The 20524-nt window shown below is 40.5% G+C and overlaps 1 protein-coding gene across 3 annotated transcripts in view; it reads right to left on the bottom strand.

Moving 5' to 3' along the window:
- ddx4 (DEAD (Asp-Glu-Ala-Asp) box polypeptide 4) overlaps window positions 1-20524 on the bottom strand; it is a 74074-nt gene that overhangs the window by 25304 nt on the left and 28246 nt on the right. For all 3 annotated transcript variants that reach the window (XM_078396949.1, XM_078396955.1, XM_078396941.1), the window contains exons 5-8: window positions 11226-11339; window positions 7573-7656; window positions 3659-3718; window positions 945-1001 (exon numbers count right to left, since the gene is read on the bottom strand). In XM_078396949.1, the coding sequence (XP_078253075.1) occupies window positions 945-1001; window positions 3659-3718; window positions 7573-7656; window positions 11226-11339 (315 nt within the window). The remainder of the gene's footprint in view (window positions 1-944; window positions 1002-3658; window positions 3719-7572; window positions 7657-11225; window positions 11340-20524) is intronic.

Below are 20524 nucleotides of genomic sequence, written 5' to 3'. Positions count from 1 at the left end.
CTAGGAAACACCATAAAATGTGAATAATTTTGGCAATTTCCATGAATTTTTTTAGCTTGGCCGAAATATTCTGAGTGACTCGTGTGCCAAATTCCTCCTCTTGAATACCACCCAATTCAACGCAGCAAGCACAAATACAAAACATATAAACAGATATGCTGAAGATTTTTTTAAACCAACAAATCTGAGTACACAAACTAAATGCCCTATGAGGTAGTAAAGCAAAGGTGGTGGTAGTAGCTGTGTAGACCTGAAACAAATACCCAGTTTGTCATCTGACATGGTCAATTAAAAATTTCCAATTCCAGACCAAATCAATTGCATCTCAAGAAAAAATGCAAACAGCACAAAAATGACTTTTTGGATTGAATAAGTATCCAGGATGCCACCATAGCAGAAGTGTCGGAAATCGGGAAATTAACGTTCATTTATTTTCATTTTTGAGAAAATGGTGAAAACAATAAAACTGGGTTTATCGTAAACTGTATTATATAATTTCAATTAACCTCAAATTGGCTTACGCTAAAATTGCCTTCACGAAACAAGGAATTAAAAAATTGCAAATGCGAGAATATGGAGCGACAAACAATCTCCTGGAAGAAGACAGCGAGTTGTGCAGCATCTGATGCATCGTTCCTCCAGAAGATTGTTTACTACTCAAGGAATAATATACTTGAGGAAAAGCTAAGAAATTCAGGTCTTTTCCACTGGTGGAGATCAAACGGGGTAATTATTTGAATTGATTGGAAAAAAGTAGAAAGCTGAGAAACTGTGGCCAGTGAGTTTTATACAGCTTAGAGTCTGTATAATTAAATTAACCAATTAGATTAAAGACTAGCCACAATCACTTGATAAGCTTCGGGTTAAATTGTTTGCAACAACTCTTATGGATCATACACTTCAAACTATTGGTCTGCCCTAGTGCTGTAAAATACAAAACTCACCTCTCAATTTAGAATTAGATCCAGAAAAAGGCTCTTCATTTCTACCCCTGTAACCACCTGCAATGATATTTAAAAAGTTAGAACCTGAAAAAAAATTAAAATACAAATTCTAATGTGGTAGTCGGGGAAACATAAGAGCAGAATAAATCAAGGTTGAAAAGCTGAAATGGGGGAATTATAATCAATTGCAAACATTATACATCAAAGTCAAAACAAATTAAAGACAGCAGAAGAACACAGAGCACACCAAAGTCTGGTGCAATGCCACAGTCGGTTTGAAATTAGTAATTTATTGAAAGTGTTAATCTGCACTCTTAAGAAAGTGGCAACTCATTATGCAGTATGGTTTTTGGTTTATCAGCTCTCAAATACTGATTTGTGAGTATTGAGAGCTGATAAACCCAAAACCATAATGTTTATCTGAATAAATATCAGGCAAATAGTTAAGACAAATGTGGGTCTCTTGAAGACAGAAACAGGTGAATTTATTATGGAGAACAAGGAAATGGCAGACGAGTTGAACAGGTACTTTGGATCTGTCTTCACTAAGGAAGATACAAACAATCTCGCAGATGTACGAGTGGGCAGAGGACCCAGGGTGACGGAGGAACTTCAGGGAAATTCACATTAGGCAGGAAATAGTGTTGGGTGGACTGATGGGATTGAAGGCTGATAAATCCCCAGGGCCTGATGGTCTGCATCCCAGGGTACTAAGGAAGTGGCTCTAGAAATCGTGGACGCATTGGTGATCATTTTCCAATGTTCTATAGATTCAGGATCAGTTCCTGTGGATTGGAGGGTAGCTAATGTTATCCCGCTTTTTAAGAAAGGAGGGAGAGGGAGAGAGAAAACAGGGAATTATAGAACAGTTAGCCTGACATCAGTGGTTGGGAAGATGCTGGAGTCAATTACAAAAGATCAAATAGCAGCACATTTGGATAGCAGTAACAGGATCGGTCCGAGTCAGCATGGATTTACGGAGGGGAAATCATGCTTGACTAATCTTCTGGAATTTGAGGATGTAACTAGGAAAATGGACAAGGGAGAGCCAGTGGATGTAGTGTGCCTGGAAAGTCTTTGATAAGGTCCCACATAGGAAATTAGTGGGCAAAATTAGAGCACATGGTATTGGGGGTAGGGTACTGACATGGATAGAAATCTTGGCAGACAGGAAAGAGTAGGGATTTACGGGTCCCTTTAAGAATGGCAGGCAGTGACAAGTGGGGTACCGCAAGGCTCTATGCTGGGAAAGCAGCTATTTAAATATACATTGATGACTTAGATGAAGGGATTAAAAGTAACATTAGCAAATTTGCAGATGACACAAAGCTGGGTGGCAGTGTGAACTGTGAGGAGGATGCAGGCTGTCTTGGACAGGTTATGGGAGTGGGCAGATGCATGGCAGATGCAGTTTAATGTGGATAAATGTGAGGTTATCCACTTGGGTGGCAAGAACAGGAAGGCAGATTATCTGAATGGTGTTACGTTAGGAAAAGGGGAAGTACAACAAGATCTGGGTGTCCTTGTTCATCAGTCACTGAAAGCAAGCATGCAGGTGCAGCAGGCAGTGAAGAAAACTAATGGCATGTTGACCTTCATAACAAGAGGAGTTGAGTATTGGAGCAAAGAGGTCCTTCTGCAGTTGTACAGGACCCTAGTGAGACCACATCTGGAGTATTGTGTGCAGTTTTGGTTTCCAAATTTGAGGAAGGACATTCTTGCTGTTGAGGGAGTGCAGCGTAGGTTCACGAGGTAATTCCCGGGATGGCGGGACTGTCAATATGTTGAAAGAATGGAGCGACTGGGCTTATATACACTGGAATTTAGAAGGATGAGAGAGAATCATTGAAACATAAGATTATTAAGAGATTGGACAGTCTAGAGGCAGGAAATATGTTCCCAATGTTGGGGGAGTCCAGAACCAGGGGCCCCAGTTTAAGGGAAAGGGGTAGGCCATTTAGAGCGGAGATGAGGAAGAACTTTTTCACCCAGACAGTTGTGAATCTGTGGAATTCTCTGCCTCAGAAGGCAGTGGAGGCCAATTCTTTGGATGCTTTCAAGAGAGAGTTAGATAGAGCTCTTAAAAATAGCGGAGTCAAGGGATATGGGGAGAAGGCAGGAATGGGGTACTGATTGTGAATGAACAGCCATGATCACATTGAATGGCGGTGCTGGCGCAAAGGGCCGAATGGCCTCTCCTGCACCTATTATCTATATTAGACAGATGTTTTGTAGCATTAGTGATCTGTCAGTTGATTCTTCCCCTACCCCCTTTATCATTACAGTCCAAGAATGGAAACCAACTCTCACTCTGCTTCATTCTTGGTACACAAGGCTGAATCAGCTTTAACTGGCAATATGGGATTCCATATAACCCATCAGCTATCATGACAGGGAAGACGGTCATGGAAACATTAAGGGGAGAAAAAGAATCAGACCGCACAACATGGTTTTGTGCACGAAGATAGACACAAAAAGCTTGAGTAACTCAGTGGGACAGGCAGCATCTCTGGAGAGAAGGAATGGGTAACATTTCGAGTCGAGGCTCATCTTCAGACACAGTGCATTCAAGTTTCCAAGCAAAATCTCAATCTATTCCTGGAAGTTATCTGACCTTCCAGTTAGGACATGCAACCATTGGGATTAGATAAATATTTAGGTAACAAATTAGCCATTAAAAACCATGGGTTACTGCAAGACATCCAATATCTTACCTCTTGTTGCAGAAGAACCAAATCCAGCTTTCCCCCGATTTAAACCAAATCCGCCATCACCTATAAATATAGAAATGCAAGTATGTTCACTGTAAAAAAAGTAACACATCTGATGGGGCGGCAAGGTAAAACACTGATTAATGTAGCATTATACAAAAAAAAGTTCCGCACACACCACCCCTCAACCCCAGATAATTAGTAATGATGACAAAATCTGGAAGTACAGGTGCATTGTTCCCCAGGTGGACACAATGGGGAAGGTGGCATTTGCCATACTTGTCATCTGGAAAGTTGGGATATTGCACAGCTAAATAAGCTATTGACGAGACCACACTAAGTTCTCTGTACCCAGTTGTAGAAAAGATGTCCTAAAATTGGAAAGGGTGCATCAAAATGTTACATGTGCTTGTGGGCTTCAGTTATACAAAGAGTTTGGATCGGCTGGGCTTTTTTGAAGTGGAAGAGACCAAGAGGGAACTTCAGTGAATGATAGCACCCTGGGAATATTGTAGAGCAGAATCTAGGAGTACAAGTACATGGCTTCCAGAGACTCGCATCAAAAGATAAGTAGGGTGGTAAAGGAGGCTTTGATATGAGAATCTATGCTATTAGCTGATATAGTTAATTAGAGATATTGATATTTTGTTGCAGATAGTTGAGATGGTTTCTTTTGTTGTTGTTTTAGCTAATATAAAATGAATGCTTATTTTCAGTAGAAAGCAGTAAGATGGATGCTTGTGGCAGAAATGTTATCATTGGGAATGGAATGTGTTTGTCCCTTTATGAATGATGAGTAGACAGAGGAGTAGGGGGTTCCTTGTTCTTAAATTACTCCCTTGTCTGACAGTGTGAGCCCTGTGTATTAAAACAGTAGAGCAAGGTCGAGCTTGTAGAGCTCGAGATTGCGAGATTGCTCGTGTATATGAGATAAAGAAAGCTTCTTTCTCAATAAGCTTTAGACAGTTTCCTGTCTAAAACTGTTACTTCCTGTCTAAAACTGTTATAATCCTGTCTAAAACTGTTACAATTGTTTCGTTGGGTTGCTGTTGTCTAAATTAATTAAATTATTGCATCGTATGGGAGGCGCATTCCCAATCTCGTTGTACCCCTGGGTACAATGACAATAAAGATATATTGTATTGTATTGTATTGTAACAACTCCTTATATGGGTGCGTGTGAAAGTAGGAAAAGTTTTGAATCCACTCTAGGTAAATTGATGCGTTTCCCCGAAAGCATGTGACTTATATTAATGGTTTGGTTTCTGAGCATGTGACCTGTATTAATGATTTTGTTTTCTCTGTAACCATGGGAATTGTATTAGAATTGTAATTGGTTATTGATTCCTTTACTTTCCCACCCCTTTTTCCTTTCTGTATAAAAAAGTAAACAATCGTGGAAAAGTTGTTCTTCCCCTCTCCTGAGTTGAGATCTTTTCAGACACTAGTATTGTGTCTGGAGATCCTCACGGGAAGAACCCCACTGTGGAATAAATCTGATGTGCTCATCCAGTAATTCGTGTGATTATTCAGACTGAAGGTAAAGAACTTGATTTATCAGATACATTGCCCTTCAGTCAAGGTATTGAGTATGGAAGTGGGGATGTTATGTTACAGTTGTACATTGGCAAGGCCACCTTCAGAGTATGGTGTTCAGTTTTGGTCAACGTGCTGTTGGAAAGATGCCGTTAATGTGGAAATAATGCAGAGAGGATGTACGAGGATGTTGCCAGGGCTGGAGGGCTCGAGGTACAGGTACTTTATCCCTTTGAGCGCAGGAGGCTGATGGAATGTCATATACAGGTGTAGAAATCAGAAGGGGGATAGATGGGGTTAATTGTATTTTATGCAGTATAGGAAAATCAAGAAATAAAGGGCAGATTTAAGACAAGAAGGGACCATTTTAAACCAGAGGGACGTTTTCCACTCAGATGGTGGTGGGTACATGGATTGAGCCAGAGGATGCAGTTGAGAAAGGTACTTTAACAGCATTTAAGATATTTGGAAGGGTGCATGGATAGAAAGGGGTTAAAGGAATACGGACAAACCGTAGGCATATGGGACCAACGTGATTTGAGCCATAAGGTCGGATTCCTTGCTGTATGACTACAACAAGTATCAAGGTACAAGACCATGAGGGGCATGGATAAAGTGAATACGCACTCTCTCTGCTCCTCCCCGACCTCCCCAAAGAATTCTCAAATTCGAGGGAGAGCTTAAGGAGAGATATGCGAGAGACCCCTGATGGGCAACTTCTCCCACTCAGGATAGTCTGTTCCTGGAATGTTGCCAGAAAAGCAAAAGAAGCAGACTTTTTCCAAGATTTTTGTACAGATATGAATATGACAGGTTTTGAGGGTTAAAGACCAAATGCAGACAATTGGGACGAGCCCAATGTGTCAACCTGCTTGGCATGGACAAGGTGGGCCAAAGGGCCTGTCAAGCTGTACAGGTCTATGACCAACTTGAATTAGTCAAGAGTGTTTTATTGTCACATGTCCCAGATAGAACAATGAAATTCCTACTTGCTGCAGCACAACAGAATATATAAACATAGTGCACTGTAAACATTGATAAAGAGAAAAAAAAAGTTCACTGTGTATATATACACATACTCACAAATACACACACACATATATATAAACACACATACTCAAAAAACAAACAATAATAGTGCAATAATAATAATAATAATCATTGTAGTTCAGAGCTTATTTGAGGTTGGCGTGTTTAATAACCTGATAGCTGTCGGGAAAAAGCTGTCCCTGAACCTGGACGTTACAGTTTTCAGGCTCCTGTACCTTCTTCCCGATGTCAGTGGTGAAATGAGTGTGTGGTCAGGGTGGTGTGGGTCTCTGATGATGCTGGCTGCCTTTTTGAGGCAGCGACTCCAATAATTCCCTTCAATGGTGGGGAGGTCAGAGCCGGTCAATTAGTGATGGGCGCTCTGAGAAGAACAAGTGGATATGCACAGCAGAGACCACCGGAGTTGCAATGCTTTTCATTTATGATATCAGAACACTAAAGCAATGCACTCCACTTTGAATTTCAGAAAGTGGCCATCTCCCTCGACTAGTTACCTCCAGCTGTATGTATGCCCATACAGCACCAACCCATTTATTCTAGCCAGTCAGAATATGCATATTTTATGAAAACAATGGGAATACCTCAGTTTCCAAGGGTTAATTCATAATTTGATAAATACCCTTCATACTTTATTGCAGAATGACTAATATTTTATTGTAATAAACAAGATGACAATAATCTAAGAAATAATAATTTTCAGTTACAATAAGATATTTAGCCACAAATTGAATAATTGAACTGGATGCCCAATTCACAAGTCTGCTTTAAAATATAGAAGCAGGATTTGATAGGAATTAATTTCAGGATTGTCTAGTAAATATTTTGATTGATACAAAGTCAAACTTTCTGCATGGCAAGAGTGATCAAAGACTTGGCGTATAAACATAATAGGACTCAAACAATAATTAAGATTCCCCTAAATGCAGCACAACAATAATCCACAAACGAAGGATCACTAATAAGCTAGCTAGCTTTGTTCGATATATAAATATTTCCTTTTTCTGCACAGTATTCTTATCCTTCATACAAAGTGCACTATGATTGCTTGATTGTTAAATGAAACATTTTAAAGAAATTACCTTAATGTGATTTGTTGTTGAATCTCGACAAACTATTTTTGTAAACAAACTGGCCCAATTTTTCTAACTTCACAAGTCTTAGTCATCCGACCCATGTTAAAACACTACTTTCAAGAAAGCTTGCTAAATGGATGCTTACCTCAGCAGTTTTAAATGCATGTTAACAATTTAATACCCAAGAAAAACAGATATCCCTTTAATGGTTTAGCGCTTGTAATTACATAAATGAAGCCCACTTTTGAATTTCCTCACCTGACTGAGCACCAAATCCTCCTCTTGTACTGAAAGATCCCCTGCCAACAGGGCAACCTCTGCCAAGAGGGCCATCTCCACCTGCTTTTGCAAAAAAATTAAGGAAAGAAGCTCAGTAGATTACGTGACATTTTATCTAAAAATTAGCATTGCCAGACACTGAACCATTCAAATTATTCTGCTGGCACAGAAAGCAATGTAACAAAGTGGGGGGGGGGGGGGGGGGTATTGAAACAAGTGCCAGAAATGTGGTAAAGAGAAACAGGACTTCAGAGTAAAAACTGATAGGTTAAGTCATTGAATAATGACATTTGAAAAACACCCACTTGGAAATACAAACATTAAGTGCAACTCCATAAAGTTATAGAAATAGGTGCCAGAAGAGACAAACATGTTTTGACATGCTGAACATAATCAAGAGTGAACATAATTCAACATTCTTATAAAACAAAAAAGCCATGAAGGAAAACAAATTTCTATCTTAATCTATAACTGTTCCTTCAGAGAGGAACAAGTTTTTTTTAATAACCCATGTCAGTTCATGAAATGATACATTTGTACTTCCAGATCTGCTGCCCTATCCCATGAGAATAATTTTCCTCATTGACATATTTTGTTAAGAGGAATAGGGTTGTCTAACACCCACTGTGTCCAAGGGCTTGCAGGAGCTGCAGGGGAGATTGAGGTAACTATTTGAGAGCTACACCCAAATGTGCCAATTGTACAAACTTAGTATCTGTACATTTGACTGATTTTATGCCCATAGAGTTCTCAAATATAGAAACCATCATAGTGTATGAATTATTATAGGGAAGCATTAAAGTTTGACAACAAAACAAAATAAATTCACCTTGATATTACGAATGAAAGCACTCGTCAGACGACAAGAATAATGACTTGTGAATAGAAACATTCAGAGATTGAAGCAGGGGATATAAAGGTCTCCATTCATCAGAAGACGAGACATTTTCATGTGACCCCCAGTAGTCTTCCTGAACTCTGATTTTTTTTTAACACCAAAATGTGAATCAAGCCGAATTCTATAGCTACAATAACATAATTTCACAAATCATTCCATTGAATTACCCATTCACAATACGAGAACACTAATGACAAGACACCTCTGAATGTTCAAACACCTTGGATGGGACAAAATAATTCACATGGTTGGTCTAAAAGCTTCCGAGACAAAAGACAAACACCCAAAATTAGCATTGAGAGCAATTATACAAAGATTTCAATAATTGAAAAATAAGCCCTTTGTCTGGATGTTTCATTGATCTATAATCACAATAGAGCAAATAACTTAGTCTGATAATGTTTGGTGTGAGACAGTTACGACACCCCATTTTACATTTCGCTGATCAACACAATGTCAGCCTGCAAACCATATCTCTGCAGCTGCCCTCCCTCTGCAGAGAGCACAGTTTGATTAAAAAGCTGTCCTTTTTGATTTCAAACAGATTACCACTTGTAATGTACATTCAGAAAGGCATTCTGAAGAACTTGCTCTCTTTGAATTAATGCTTGCCACAGAGTTGTAGGACTCCTAAATATTCAATTAACACAAGTCACAGGTGGGGGCAATGTGGCTCATCAGTCAGAGTATTGACTAGAGGTTGGGTGGTCATGTTACAGTGAAGTTATTGGTGGGGCCACATGTAGAGTATCACACTCAGTTTTGGTCAACCTGTTACAGGAAAGATGTTAAGCTGGAAAGGGTGCAGAGCAGATTTAGGAGGATGTTGCCAAGGTTTGAGCGAAAGAGAGATAGAGCAGGCTAGGACTTTATTCATTGGAGTGCAGGAGGATGAGGAGTGATCTTCTGGAGGAGTACAAGCTCATGAGGGGATTAGATAGAGTAAATGTACAGAGTCTATTACCCGGAGTCGGGGAATCAAGAACCAGAAAATATAGTCCTCTGAGAATTCTAAACCCGAAATGTTACCTATTTCTTTTCTCCAGTGATGCTGTCTAACCCAATGAGTTATTCCAGCTTTGCGTCTACCAGAAAATATAGATTTAAGGTTGGTGGGGGGGGGGGGGAAGAGAAGAGAAGGTCACAGAAACCTGAGGGGCAGATTTTGCCACACAAAGGGGTGTTGAGTATATGGAACAAGGTGTCAGAGGAGATACGAGATGAGTACGATCACAACATTTGGACAAGTACATGGATGGGATAGGTTTCAAAAGATTTGCCATAAACACAGGCAGGTGGGACGAGTGTCTGTTAGCATGTTGGCTGGTGTGGATCAGTTGGCCTGAAGGGCCAGTTTCCACAATGTGACCATAACAAACAATTTCTTCCTTTTAAGGGAAGATAAAGCAAATTCAATGCTTGGGATGTCATCCAATGACATCAATTCAGATGAAATTGTAAGAAATCTATGCAAACTGTTATAACCACTGAATTATGTGCTATAGAAATAACAAATGGCAAAACAGTGTTTCAGACCTGTGCTAATAAGTGGCAAATAACAGCCAGAACATAATTGGCAGGCAATGACCATCTTTGACAAAATTAATCAGACCACCTCCCCTAGACATTCAATTGACATTCCCGTAAATGGATCCTCAGTCATCAATATCCTGGGGCTCACAACTGACATGGAAGTCAACCAGTCACAAATACTGAGACTGCAAAAAGTCAGAGGCTGATTAACTTACCTCCCGAAGACCCCATCTACAAGATATGTCAGCCAGACAGCCCGAGCCTGGCCGAACATTTGAAACATAGACAATGGACACGAAAGAAGAACCTCAATGAATGCCGCAAAAACAAGCTCAGGACAAAGAATCTCTCGATTGGCATGCCATCAACCCCTCCAAACATTCAACCTCTACTCCACTGATGCACTTTGGCTTCTGCACCAGTCATTTAGAAAATACACTGCTTAAACCACTCTGAGCCCCTTTCAAACACACAAGTTCTATTATAGAGGAATACCAGGATACCTCGCATAGGGAAAGATCATTTTCCAAGTTGCACATCTCCATAATTTGAAATGTAATGGTTGGTTCAAAATTCCAGAACTCCCACCAGAACAGCTGCGTGGGAGAACCTTTAGAAAGAAGAATGCAGGGCAGCAACTCACAACACATTCACCAAGGAAAGTACAGATGGGTAGCAAGTGCTGGCCTTGCAAGTGGAATCCAATTATTGAAAATTATTGAATGAAATAGCCAAGGCAAAACTACTGCATGGAAGTGCATACTAATTTAACTAAAGTCAAATTTGGGAAGACTGCTTAAATTAAGCCTGAAGAACAGACTCGACCAGAAACATTGCTGTCCATTCCCTACACAGATGCTGCCTGGCCTGCCAGGTTCCTCCAGCACCTTTCATTTGATATTTAGATACAAATTACTTTGAGGTTCTGAGACAGTGGACCAAAATCCTTCATGTTAAGTGTAAAGATAAGTCAGACACCATTACAAATCAACTATATGTCAGAATGTCATGCCTCACAGTTCAAGGTATATTTATTGCTGCAAAAAGTCATTTACTATTGGCTAGACAGGTCATCTAACAATTTAGTGAAGAGATTTATCAATAGAACTAATCCTTAATATACTCCCATTGTTACCCCTCTCCATCCTGAACCCTAGCCACTTTTGCAAAGACAAAGCATGGGCAATTAATCAAATCTTACCATTCTGCATGCTTATTCTTGGTAATCCACCACGGTCACCCCTGCCAAATCCACATCTTCTACTCGCTTGAACGTCAAACTCATTTTTATTTAAAACTGCATCTTCTGAAAAGCCTGCAATGATAAAACAAGGATAGAAATCCGTGAGCTGAGGGAAAAAAAATCAAATCTTGCCTCATGTAATGAAGCATGTGTTTAATATAGTGTCCTTACCTCATGGTCGTGACATGAACATTTCAAATGTTAAAGCAAAGATAAAACAAACTGAAATGAGGCAACTACTGCAATAAGAAAATACCTTGAAAATTAAGTACTCTCCCCCTCGGGTTACCAAATCACTTTTACCTGAATGACTCAAAAGTGCAACTCAAAAGTCAAGCCCAACTCTCATCTTTCAAAGTAGGGTGCTCTCTTGTTCAAATTAAAGTGCACACTTTTTCCTCATTCATTTTTGGACATTTCTATTTCTTTGTTACAAATCTGATTTTTCTGTTACAAGCTTCTCAAGATTCTGACAACAAATAAAACAATGAGGATTACATCACATACAGGAAAGATCTCTCCAACTGGTTATTTCCAAGTGCTTTATTGAATCAAGGAAATTTGCATTTAACAAATTCTCACAATCCTCATGAAGTAGTTCCCAGAAGAACTTTTATATACTCAATTAAATTAATAAGACAGGATCTACAAAGGGTTATTTCAAAGATTGCTATCAGAGCAAGAGACATTGGATGGGGAGCAAAAGCTAGATTGGATGACAGCCAAAATAGGGGGAAAAGGGCAAATGTTTCATCATCCTCAAAGGACAGTAGTTTTATTTTCATTTACAGGATGAATAAAATACCAATTTACATCACCTCCCCCTCCCCCCAAAAAAACTAAAACATCTTACCATTTGAAAAAAAATCACCACTTTTACCAAATATAACTTATCACCATCAACACCATTCTAATCCACATATCTTCTAATTTACACAAATGTGGTCCTTTATTCCTTTAACCTACAGGTATGTAGGTTAATTGGCTGGGTAAATGTAAAAATTGTCCCGAGTGGGTGTAGGATAGAGTTAATGTACGGGGATCACTGGGCGGCACGGACTTGGAGGGCCGAAAAGGCCTGTTTCCGGCTGTATGTATATGATATGATATGATATGATATTCAAAGTTCGTGGAATAGAAAAGGCCAACTAAAAGCAATTGATCTAAATCTTTCAAAGTCCAGTAAAAAAAAGTCGCAAACCTTTTGGATTAAGCCTAAAATTGAACCCAAATCCAACTGGGCGGTAACTTCTCGAGAGCTGTTACAATATCAAGCAAAAACACGGCTGATTTAATACAATCAAATGCAGGACTTATTTAATACAAAATTATTTTCTTTGTGGGCAAGAACTCATTGTGCCTGGTCTTCTATCTCTCAGCTGCTTCAAGGAATGCTGTAACAACTTGGGGTACAGGATACAGACATGCCAAACTGTTGGTTACAAATCATTCCAATGAACCTCACCAGAAAGCAGTTAGTATATAATTGAATGTCACAATGAAAGATGGCATTGGGGCATCTGGTGAAGTAACATTTCAAGCAAAGAGAACCACAAAACCCTAAGAAATCAAAACTCCAAACAGACAAGAGCAGAAGCAAAATAAATCATGTTAACTGAACAGGAAACATGGTAATATTCAAATATTAATGCTGTTCAAAACAATCAAATGCAATAACTACGGCACCAATGCATATTCTAGATGTACTGAAAGTATTCAAAATACTACCTTTTACCCTTCTTTACTAAAGGTGAAACATTATGTTGCTACTCCAATGCCTTGATAGCTGAACTATTAAGTTCGGTAACAGCACCAAAGATCACATATCAATTAGGTCAAATTAAATCTGATTTAGACAGCTCTTAATGAATAGGAATAAAACCCATTTCCAAGGTAATGATCCTCCAATCAACATGCACTTTCTTAGAGCAAGTCAAATTAAAATTGCATTACAAACAAGTGTAATAATTTAAGACAATATACATCAAGCCTATATGGTGATGGTGGTGATGGTGGTAGTGTTCAGGGAGAGAATGAAAAGAATCCCGCTATTTCTGCCTATTGCTCCAATTCTATATATTTCCAGGACATCATAATGAACTGGACACTCAGGCAGAAATAGCAAAATAAAACAAGTATTGTGGACATAGAACATGGATCACATGGGCTTCTTAAAATGCATAATAGTCACACTAATGAATATTTAAGAAATTCTGTACAAATGCAAAATAACATGCAGAGTGCAGAGCCTTGAGGGGGCGATAGCAAGAATGTCTTTATAGCTATTTATATAATTTAATTGTTTAGTTTAATAGGAAGTACAAGTATATAAAGCACATTAGTTTATGAAACAGGAAACACTATTGTATTTCATTGCCTCAGGCGAAATAAATACATCAACTCAACTCTGCCAGTCAGCAGGTGCATGATGTAGAGTGCATCTCAACTCCGCTTTCTCACCTTTGCAGAATCCTTTAAGTTCAGTCAAGTTCCAGAAATCTTGCTCTGAAGGCGCGCAATGGAGCACCCCCAAGCCCCTTGTTAGGCAAGGAAATTGCTACAATCTGCAGCAAACATAACTGCTTCTGACCTCAAAGGAATGTCATGTCCTTGGATGTTTTTAAGGCAGAGATAGATTCTTTATTAGCACAGGTGTCAGAGGTTATGGGGAGAAGGCAGAAGAATGGGATTAGGACAGAGATAGATCAGCCATGATTGAATGGCGAAATAGACTTGATGAGCCGAAGGCCTAATTCTACTACTATTCCTTTTGACCTTAATGGAGCAGCTGAAGTTAGTTAGGCCTAGAATCCAGACAAGAAACTCCTGCGGCTCCAATTCACAACCCTTGTAACCACGTATGATGCCAACCACTGGGAGAGCTGCCTCCTTGATGCCTGATGACAAGACTAATTGAATCATATTCAGAGCCATTCAACTCACCCATGAAATTCAGCTTTTTGGTACAAGTTGGAACTACAACCGAGCTCTTCTTGGTGAAAGCAAGAGTGGGAAATGGCAAATCAATTACTAGACAGCATCATCTTGAATATCCAAGGAAGGAGATGTGTATTCAAGCTGGAGGGGGTACACATATCAAAAGCAGAATGGGGCACAAGAGGATAAGGAGGTAGGAATATTAAAGTCAAACTAAAGCAGTCTGGTAGCAGAGTGAACATAGGCATGACTATAGTTAGTTTAGACGCAAGCCACCTTTGAAGCAAGGCAGATGAGCAGAGGATGACAATCAATATCCAAATACAAAATTGTTGCCATTTCAGATGGGGTTGAAGGATGGGCCAGACAGGCAACTCTATATTCCATGACACAGAATGTTCAGGGAGGGTCTGGTGGCAATGCAATATCAAGGAGTGTGTGGCTGCATTGAGGAAATGTATCCAAGGTGCTTTAAAGACATATTGGTGGAGTAAAAGGAAGTGCTGAAGTAATGCCAGTTATGTCGGATGCCTGGAGAACATGGATATGTGATGCTTCTGGTTAGGATGCTTCTTCAGGCTCTAGTCAAGGGGTAGAAGCTGGAAGAGTGGGGTGGGTGAGACAAAGCATGGCAAGAGGCAACCAATCTCTTTCTGTTTTCTCTCCTACTAGAATCAGATCAAAAATCCTGACCCGAAACGTCACCAATTCATTTCCCCAGAGATTGTGCCTGAACCGCTGAATTACTCCAGCAGTCTTTTTTGTAAAACCACATCTACATTTCCTTGTCTTCCTAATGGAGCTGAGAAACAAAACATCAAGCAGATAAAACAATGAAAGACAAAATGCTGGAGTAAATTAGCAGGTCAGACTGGAAAAAATAGTGGCTTTGTTAGGAAGGCACAAAAATTGTTCTTTAGCTGATGACTATCCTGTTGACGATGCTACTTATTTTTGTGGACTGTTCTGAATTATACCTTATTCATTTGCACTCAAATCATTATTGTGTAAAGGAACATGATCTCAGCACCCAGACAAATAGTCATGAGGAGACAGAAACAAATCACATGTTAAATAGGGTAACAGCAGCAGGGGAATTCAAGTTCACTATTATCTGGCATCACCTCAGTATGTAAAGCTTAGAAGATGTGAACATTTTAAAGTGCATCCAGATGACTGAGATTTGCAGGTAGTCTAAACAAGGTAAAGGATGAAAGTGTATCAGATCTATGGGAATGGAGCAGGGGAGGAAGAATCGCCAGCGAGACAACATTTCAGATACTGAAATGCTTAATTTGTAATGTTATAATTGATTAAGAGATTTAGTATGGAAACAATAGACAATAGACAATAGGTGCAGGAGTAGGCCATTCAGCCCTTCGAGCCAGCACCGCCATTCAATGCGATCATGGCTGATCACTCTCAATCAGTACCCCGTTCCTGCCTTCTCCCCATACCCCCTCACTCCGCTATCCTTAAGAGCTCTATCCAGCTCTCTCTTGAAAGCATCCAACGAACTGGCCTCCACTGCCTTCTGAGGCAGAGAATTCCACACCTTCACCACTCTCTGACTGAAAAAGTTCTTCCTCATCTCCGTTCTAAATGGCATACCCCTTATTCTTAAACTGTGGCCCCTTGTTCTGGACTCCCCCAACATTGGGAACATGTTATCTGCCTCTAATGTGTCCAATCCCCTAATTATCTTATATGTTCCAATAAGATCCCCCCTCATCCTTCTAAATTCCAGTGTATACAAGCCCAATCGCTCCAGCCTTTCAACATACGACAATCCCGACATTCCGGGAATTAACCTAGTGAACCTACGCTGCACGCCCTCCATAGCAAGAATATCCTTCCTCAAATTTGGAGACCAAAACTGCACACAGTACTCCAGGTGCGGTCTCACCAGGGCCCGGTACAACTGTAGAAGGACCTCTTTGCTCCTATACTCAACTCCTCTTGTTACGAAGGCCAACATTCCATTGGCTTTCTTCACTGCCTGCTGTACCTGCATGCTTCCTTTCATTGACTGATGCACTAGGACACCCAGATCTCGTTGAACTCCCCCTCCTCCTAACTTGACACCATTCAGATAATAATCTGCCTTTCTATTCTTACTTCCAAAGTGAATAACCTCACACTTATCTACATTAAACTGCATCTGCCATGTATCCGCCCACTCACACAACCTGTCCAAGTCACCCTGCAGCCTTATTGCATCTTCCTCACAATTCACACTACCCCCCAACTTAGTATCATCTGCAAATTTGCTAATGGTACTTTTAATCCCTTCGTCTAAGTCATTAATGTATATCGTAAATAGCTGGGGTCCCAGCACCGAACCTTGCGGTACCCCACTGGTCACTGCCTGCCATTCCGAAAGGGACCCATTTATCCCCACTCTTTGCTTTCTGTCTGTCAACCAATTTTCTATCCATGTCAGTCCCTTTGGTCCAGCAAGTCTGTGCTAACCATCGATCAGCCGTTCACACTAGTTCCATGTTAACCCACTTTCACATCCACTCCCCAGACACTGGGGCAATTTTCAGAGTACGGCCATTGGTTCAACATTACAAAACTTGATTTATAAAGGAACTGCCTCCATTGCATCCCAAATTGCAATGCCTCTAAATATTAAGCATTCACACGAGAATCCTGGGTTTCCTCCTGTATTGTAAAGTAAAAAGGGGCCTCTAGTGGCATATAGACAGCATTGCTACAAAACATACTGTTCAGCTAGACATTGACCTCATGTTATTTAATGTGAAAGAATCTTTCAGGATAATATTACGTAGATTTAGTCCAGTGAGGTGTCATTTTGTCAATACCAAAGTAATTAAAAATGAACTGTTATACAGAAAGCCAAAACGAGGTGCAGGGAAAAACCTAAGCAAACATACAGCACAAGACAAACAGGAAAAAAATAATCAAATAAACATTAATTTTTAATACGTTGGTCAAGAAAACAAATTAAAATCTTAGCACTCAAATTACCAAAATATGCACTCAAATGTCACTGCAATGCTACTCAGTAGAGGAAACAATCAGTTTTATGCTCCATTTAGCGGATCGAGTGCCTTCTCGACTATTGACATTTGTTGCTTTTCAAATGAACATACAGGTCCTTCTGCACGAAAGTGATAGTTGCATTCCAAAGGCAACGTATCGTAGAAACAACATGTTATAAAACACAGGGAGTGCTGTGTAGGTTCAAAAGGTTAAATTCTGGGATGGCTGGACTGTCATATGATGAAGAATGGAACGACTGGGCTTGTATTACCTGGAATTTAGAAGGAAGAGAGGGGATCTTATAGTAACATACAAAATTAAAAGGATTGGACAAGCTAGATGCAGGAAACATTCCCGATGTTGGGGTTCCAGAACCAGGGGCCATATTTCAAGAATAAGGGGAAGGCCATTTAGAACTGGGATGAGGAAAAACCTTTTTACCCAGAGAGTTGGGAATTTGTGGAATTCTCTGCCTCAGAAGGCAGTGGAGGCCGCCGATTCATTGGATGCATTCAAGAGTTAGATAGAGCTCTTAGGGCTAGCGGAATCAAGGGGTCTGGGGAGAAGGCAGGCAAGGGGTACTGATTGTGGATGATCAGCCATGATCACACTGAATGGTGGTGCTGCCTCGAAAGGCCGAATGGCCTACTCCTGCACCTGTTTTCTATGTTAAAACAATTAGGGGCTAGTGGGTTTTTTGAGGATTTTCTAAAAAAAGGTCTTTTCAATAGTCAAATTTATTTTTTGTTACTGAAAGCTAAAAATACTAAAAGCTGAATGTTATATTAATACAGTACAGTTGCACAAGTATTAAAAGATTGCTTGTCAATTTCAGTGGCCACCCACTGTAATGTAGCACCTGTGTTCTTAAGAAACAATGAAGTCTTGATTATGGCACACAGGTGCATAGAAAGAGTTTTCCATGCAAGTTTTTTTGTGTATGCAAATTCCCAATGTAACTTTAAGTGGTCCTCTAGTTCCCGATCGTTATTGTATTATAACCAAATAGGCCAGAATAATAGAAGTTGTTTTCCTTAATTCAATCACATCATACCCAGTTGCATTGTGGAAACAGAGTAGAACAACCTGCATTTATAAACTCTACATGTCAGTCCATCAGATCCACTTTTATCCTGTTATTTCCATAGTAAATACCCACCTTTGTTTCCAGGAAAAGTATCATCGCTCAGATCTTGTATTGCACTCAGGATTCTGATCTTAAGGGGAGGCAGTCATTAGACAGGTGTTCTCAATATTCACCTACATGTCCTCACATACATTTTGACCTTATTATTGTTGCTCATGATGAAAAGTGCACACACATTTAATAATACCAAGTTATGGATCCATTATCTTCAATATTGAATCATGAATGTTAGTTCTGGCAATGTCCATTTGTATGACATGCAATAGCTACTTTGACTGAAATAAAGAGGTAGCTGCACTGGTATATCTCCAACTCAGTGTTTTGGAAGCAGTGGGAAATCTACTTTGATTCCTGTGGGGTATTATGATAAGAATCGACGAGTGAGACGGGTTAGCATACAACATATGGCCGCTTTACTTCAACACCACCAGCGAGCTAATACAGGTATCCCACAATGCTTTATACCCGGAACTACGGCAAGGCTCAGCTGCCAAAACACAAAAACTCAAATGGTAAATACACCACATTACCCCCTTTTTAAAATGAAGGTAAATGAAGGTAATCATAAATAACTGAAATTAACAAGTGCCTTATTACTGACAATAACCATTTTCAAAGTTACTACTATGCAAAGTTACTTGTTATCACTAGAGACCCTCTTGTAGTTTTAACATCTCTCAGTCCATCTGTGTGTTCATATTAATGAAAACAACTTAAACAACTAAACAGTCCTTCATGCCAAACATTTCCTTTTTTTTAAATTTTATGAAGCTTAAGGGACATGGCGGTCTGGAGGCTTCCTGACCCTTGATGATCGGCGTGGACTCAGCGGCGCAGCAGCTGCAGCTGTACTGACCACAGTCCCTGGCTCGCTGCATGATGACATGTCCTCCGGCTGTGCGGGTTGGCTCGGTGCAGAAGTGTCAGTGGTTGAGTTTTCAGTGTCCTGATCCAGTCCATCTCCCATGACTCTGAATCTCAGCTGATCTCCATGTCTCCTGTAGGTGATGTCGGTGTCTCTTCCTTGTACTTTGTAAGACACCGGTCCTGTTTGATCCACTATGACTCCAGGAATCCATTTGCGTCCTCCCCCAGCCGTATTGTATAAATACACTGGGTCAGCCACTGAGAAACACCTGTCTGCTGCACGGAGGTCATGGTGAAACTTCTGCTTGTACTGTTTTTTTCGAACAGCAGCTGCTGTGTCCAGACGGATGAAATCCAGACGGGTGCGCACGTGTCTGTTCAGAAACAGGTCAGCGGGTGACTGACCAGTAGTGCAGTTTGGTGTGGTACGATACTGCATCAAAAAGAGGGAGACCCTGTCCTCCACATCCATTGCGGTGTGTGTCAGCTTTTTCATTCCACCCTTGAATGACTGAACGTACCATTCTGCCAGGCCATTCGAGGCAGGGTGACCAGCACTTGTAGAATGAAGGATTCCATTCTGCTGCATGAAGTTTTTTAAACTCCTCTGACGTGAACTGCGTTCCATTATCCGTGACAATGTGCTCTGGCAATCCATAAGCTGCGAACAGTCTTCTCAGTCGTGTGATAGTGGCTTGTGATGTGATGCTAGACATTTTAAACACCTCCAACCACTTGGAGTAAGCATCCACCACCAACATGAAAGTGTGTCCCAAAAATGGACCAGCAAGGTCTATGTGTAGTCTTTTCCAGCTCTGGCCAGGAAATTCCCATGGATGCAAAGGCACCTGACGAGGCATCCTCTGCTCCAATTGACATGACTCACATGCTCTGCAAACTTGCTCCACCTCTGCATCAACTTTAGGCCACCACACGTACTTGCGTGTTAGTGCTTTCATTTTCACAATTCCTGGATGGCCAGAATGCAGCTCCTTTAACACAGTTTTTCCTCCATTTTTCAGGAATCACCACTCTGGTGCCCCACAGGACACATCCTCGCTCTACTGAAAGTTCACATCTACGCGTGTGGAAAGCTTTCAGAGTCTCATCCACTTCAGCAGGCCAGCCGTCCATGACAAATTTCAGCACCTTTGACAACACGTTGTCTGTGCGTGTTGCACGTGCCACTTGGTCTGCGTTCAGTGGAGCCTGCTCAAGATGTTCAGTTAACAGTGTGTATACGCTGTCAGTGACGGCTGTGGTCCCCGCGTCGTTTGTGTCAGGCAGTGGAACTCTT

This window comes from Rhinoraja longicauda, chromosome 1 (assembly GCF_053455715.1).
Source record: "Rhinoraja longicauda isolate Sanriku21f chromosome 1, sRhiLon1.1, whole genome shotgun sequence".
Taxonomy (NCBI): Eukaryota; Metazoa; Chordata; class Chondrichthyes; order Rajiformes; family Arhynchobatidae; genus Rhinoraja; species Rhinoraja longicauda.
Note: the sequence above shows the minus strand (reverse complement) of the source record. Positions and strands in the feature narration are given on the sequence as shown.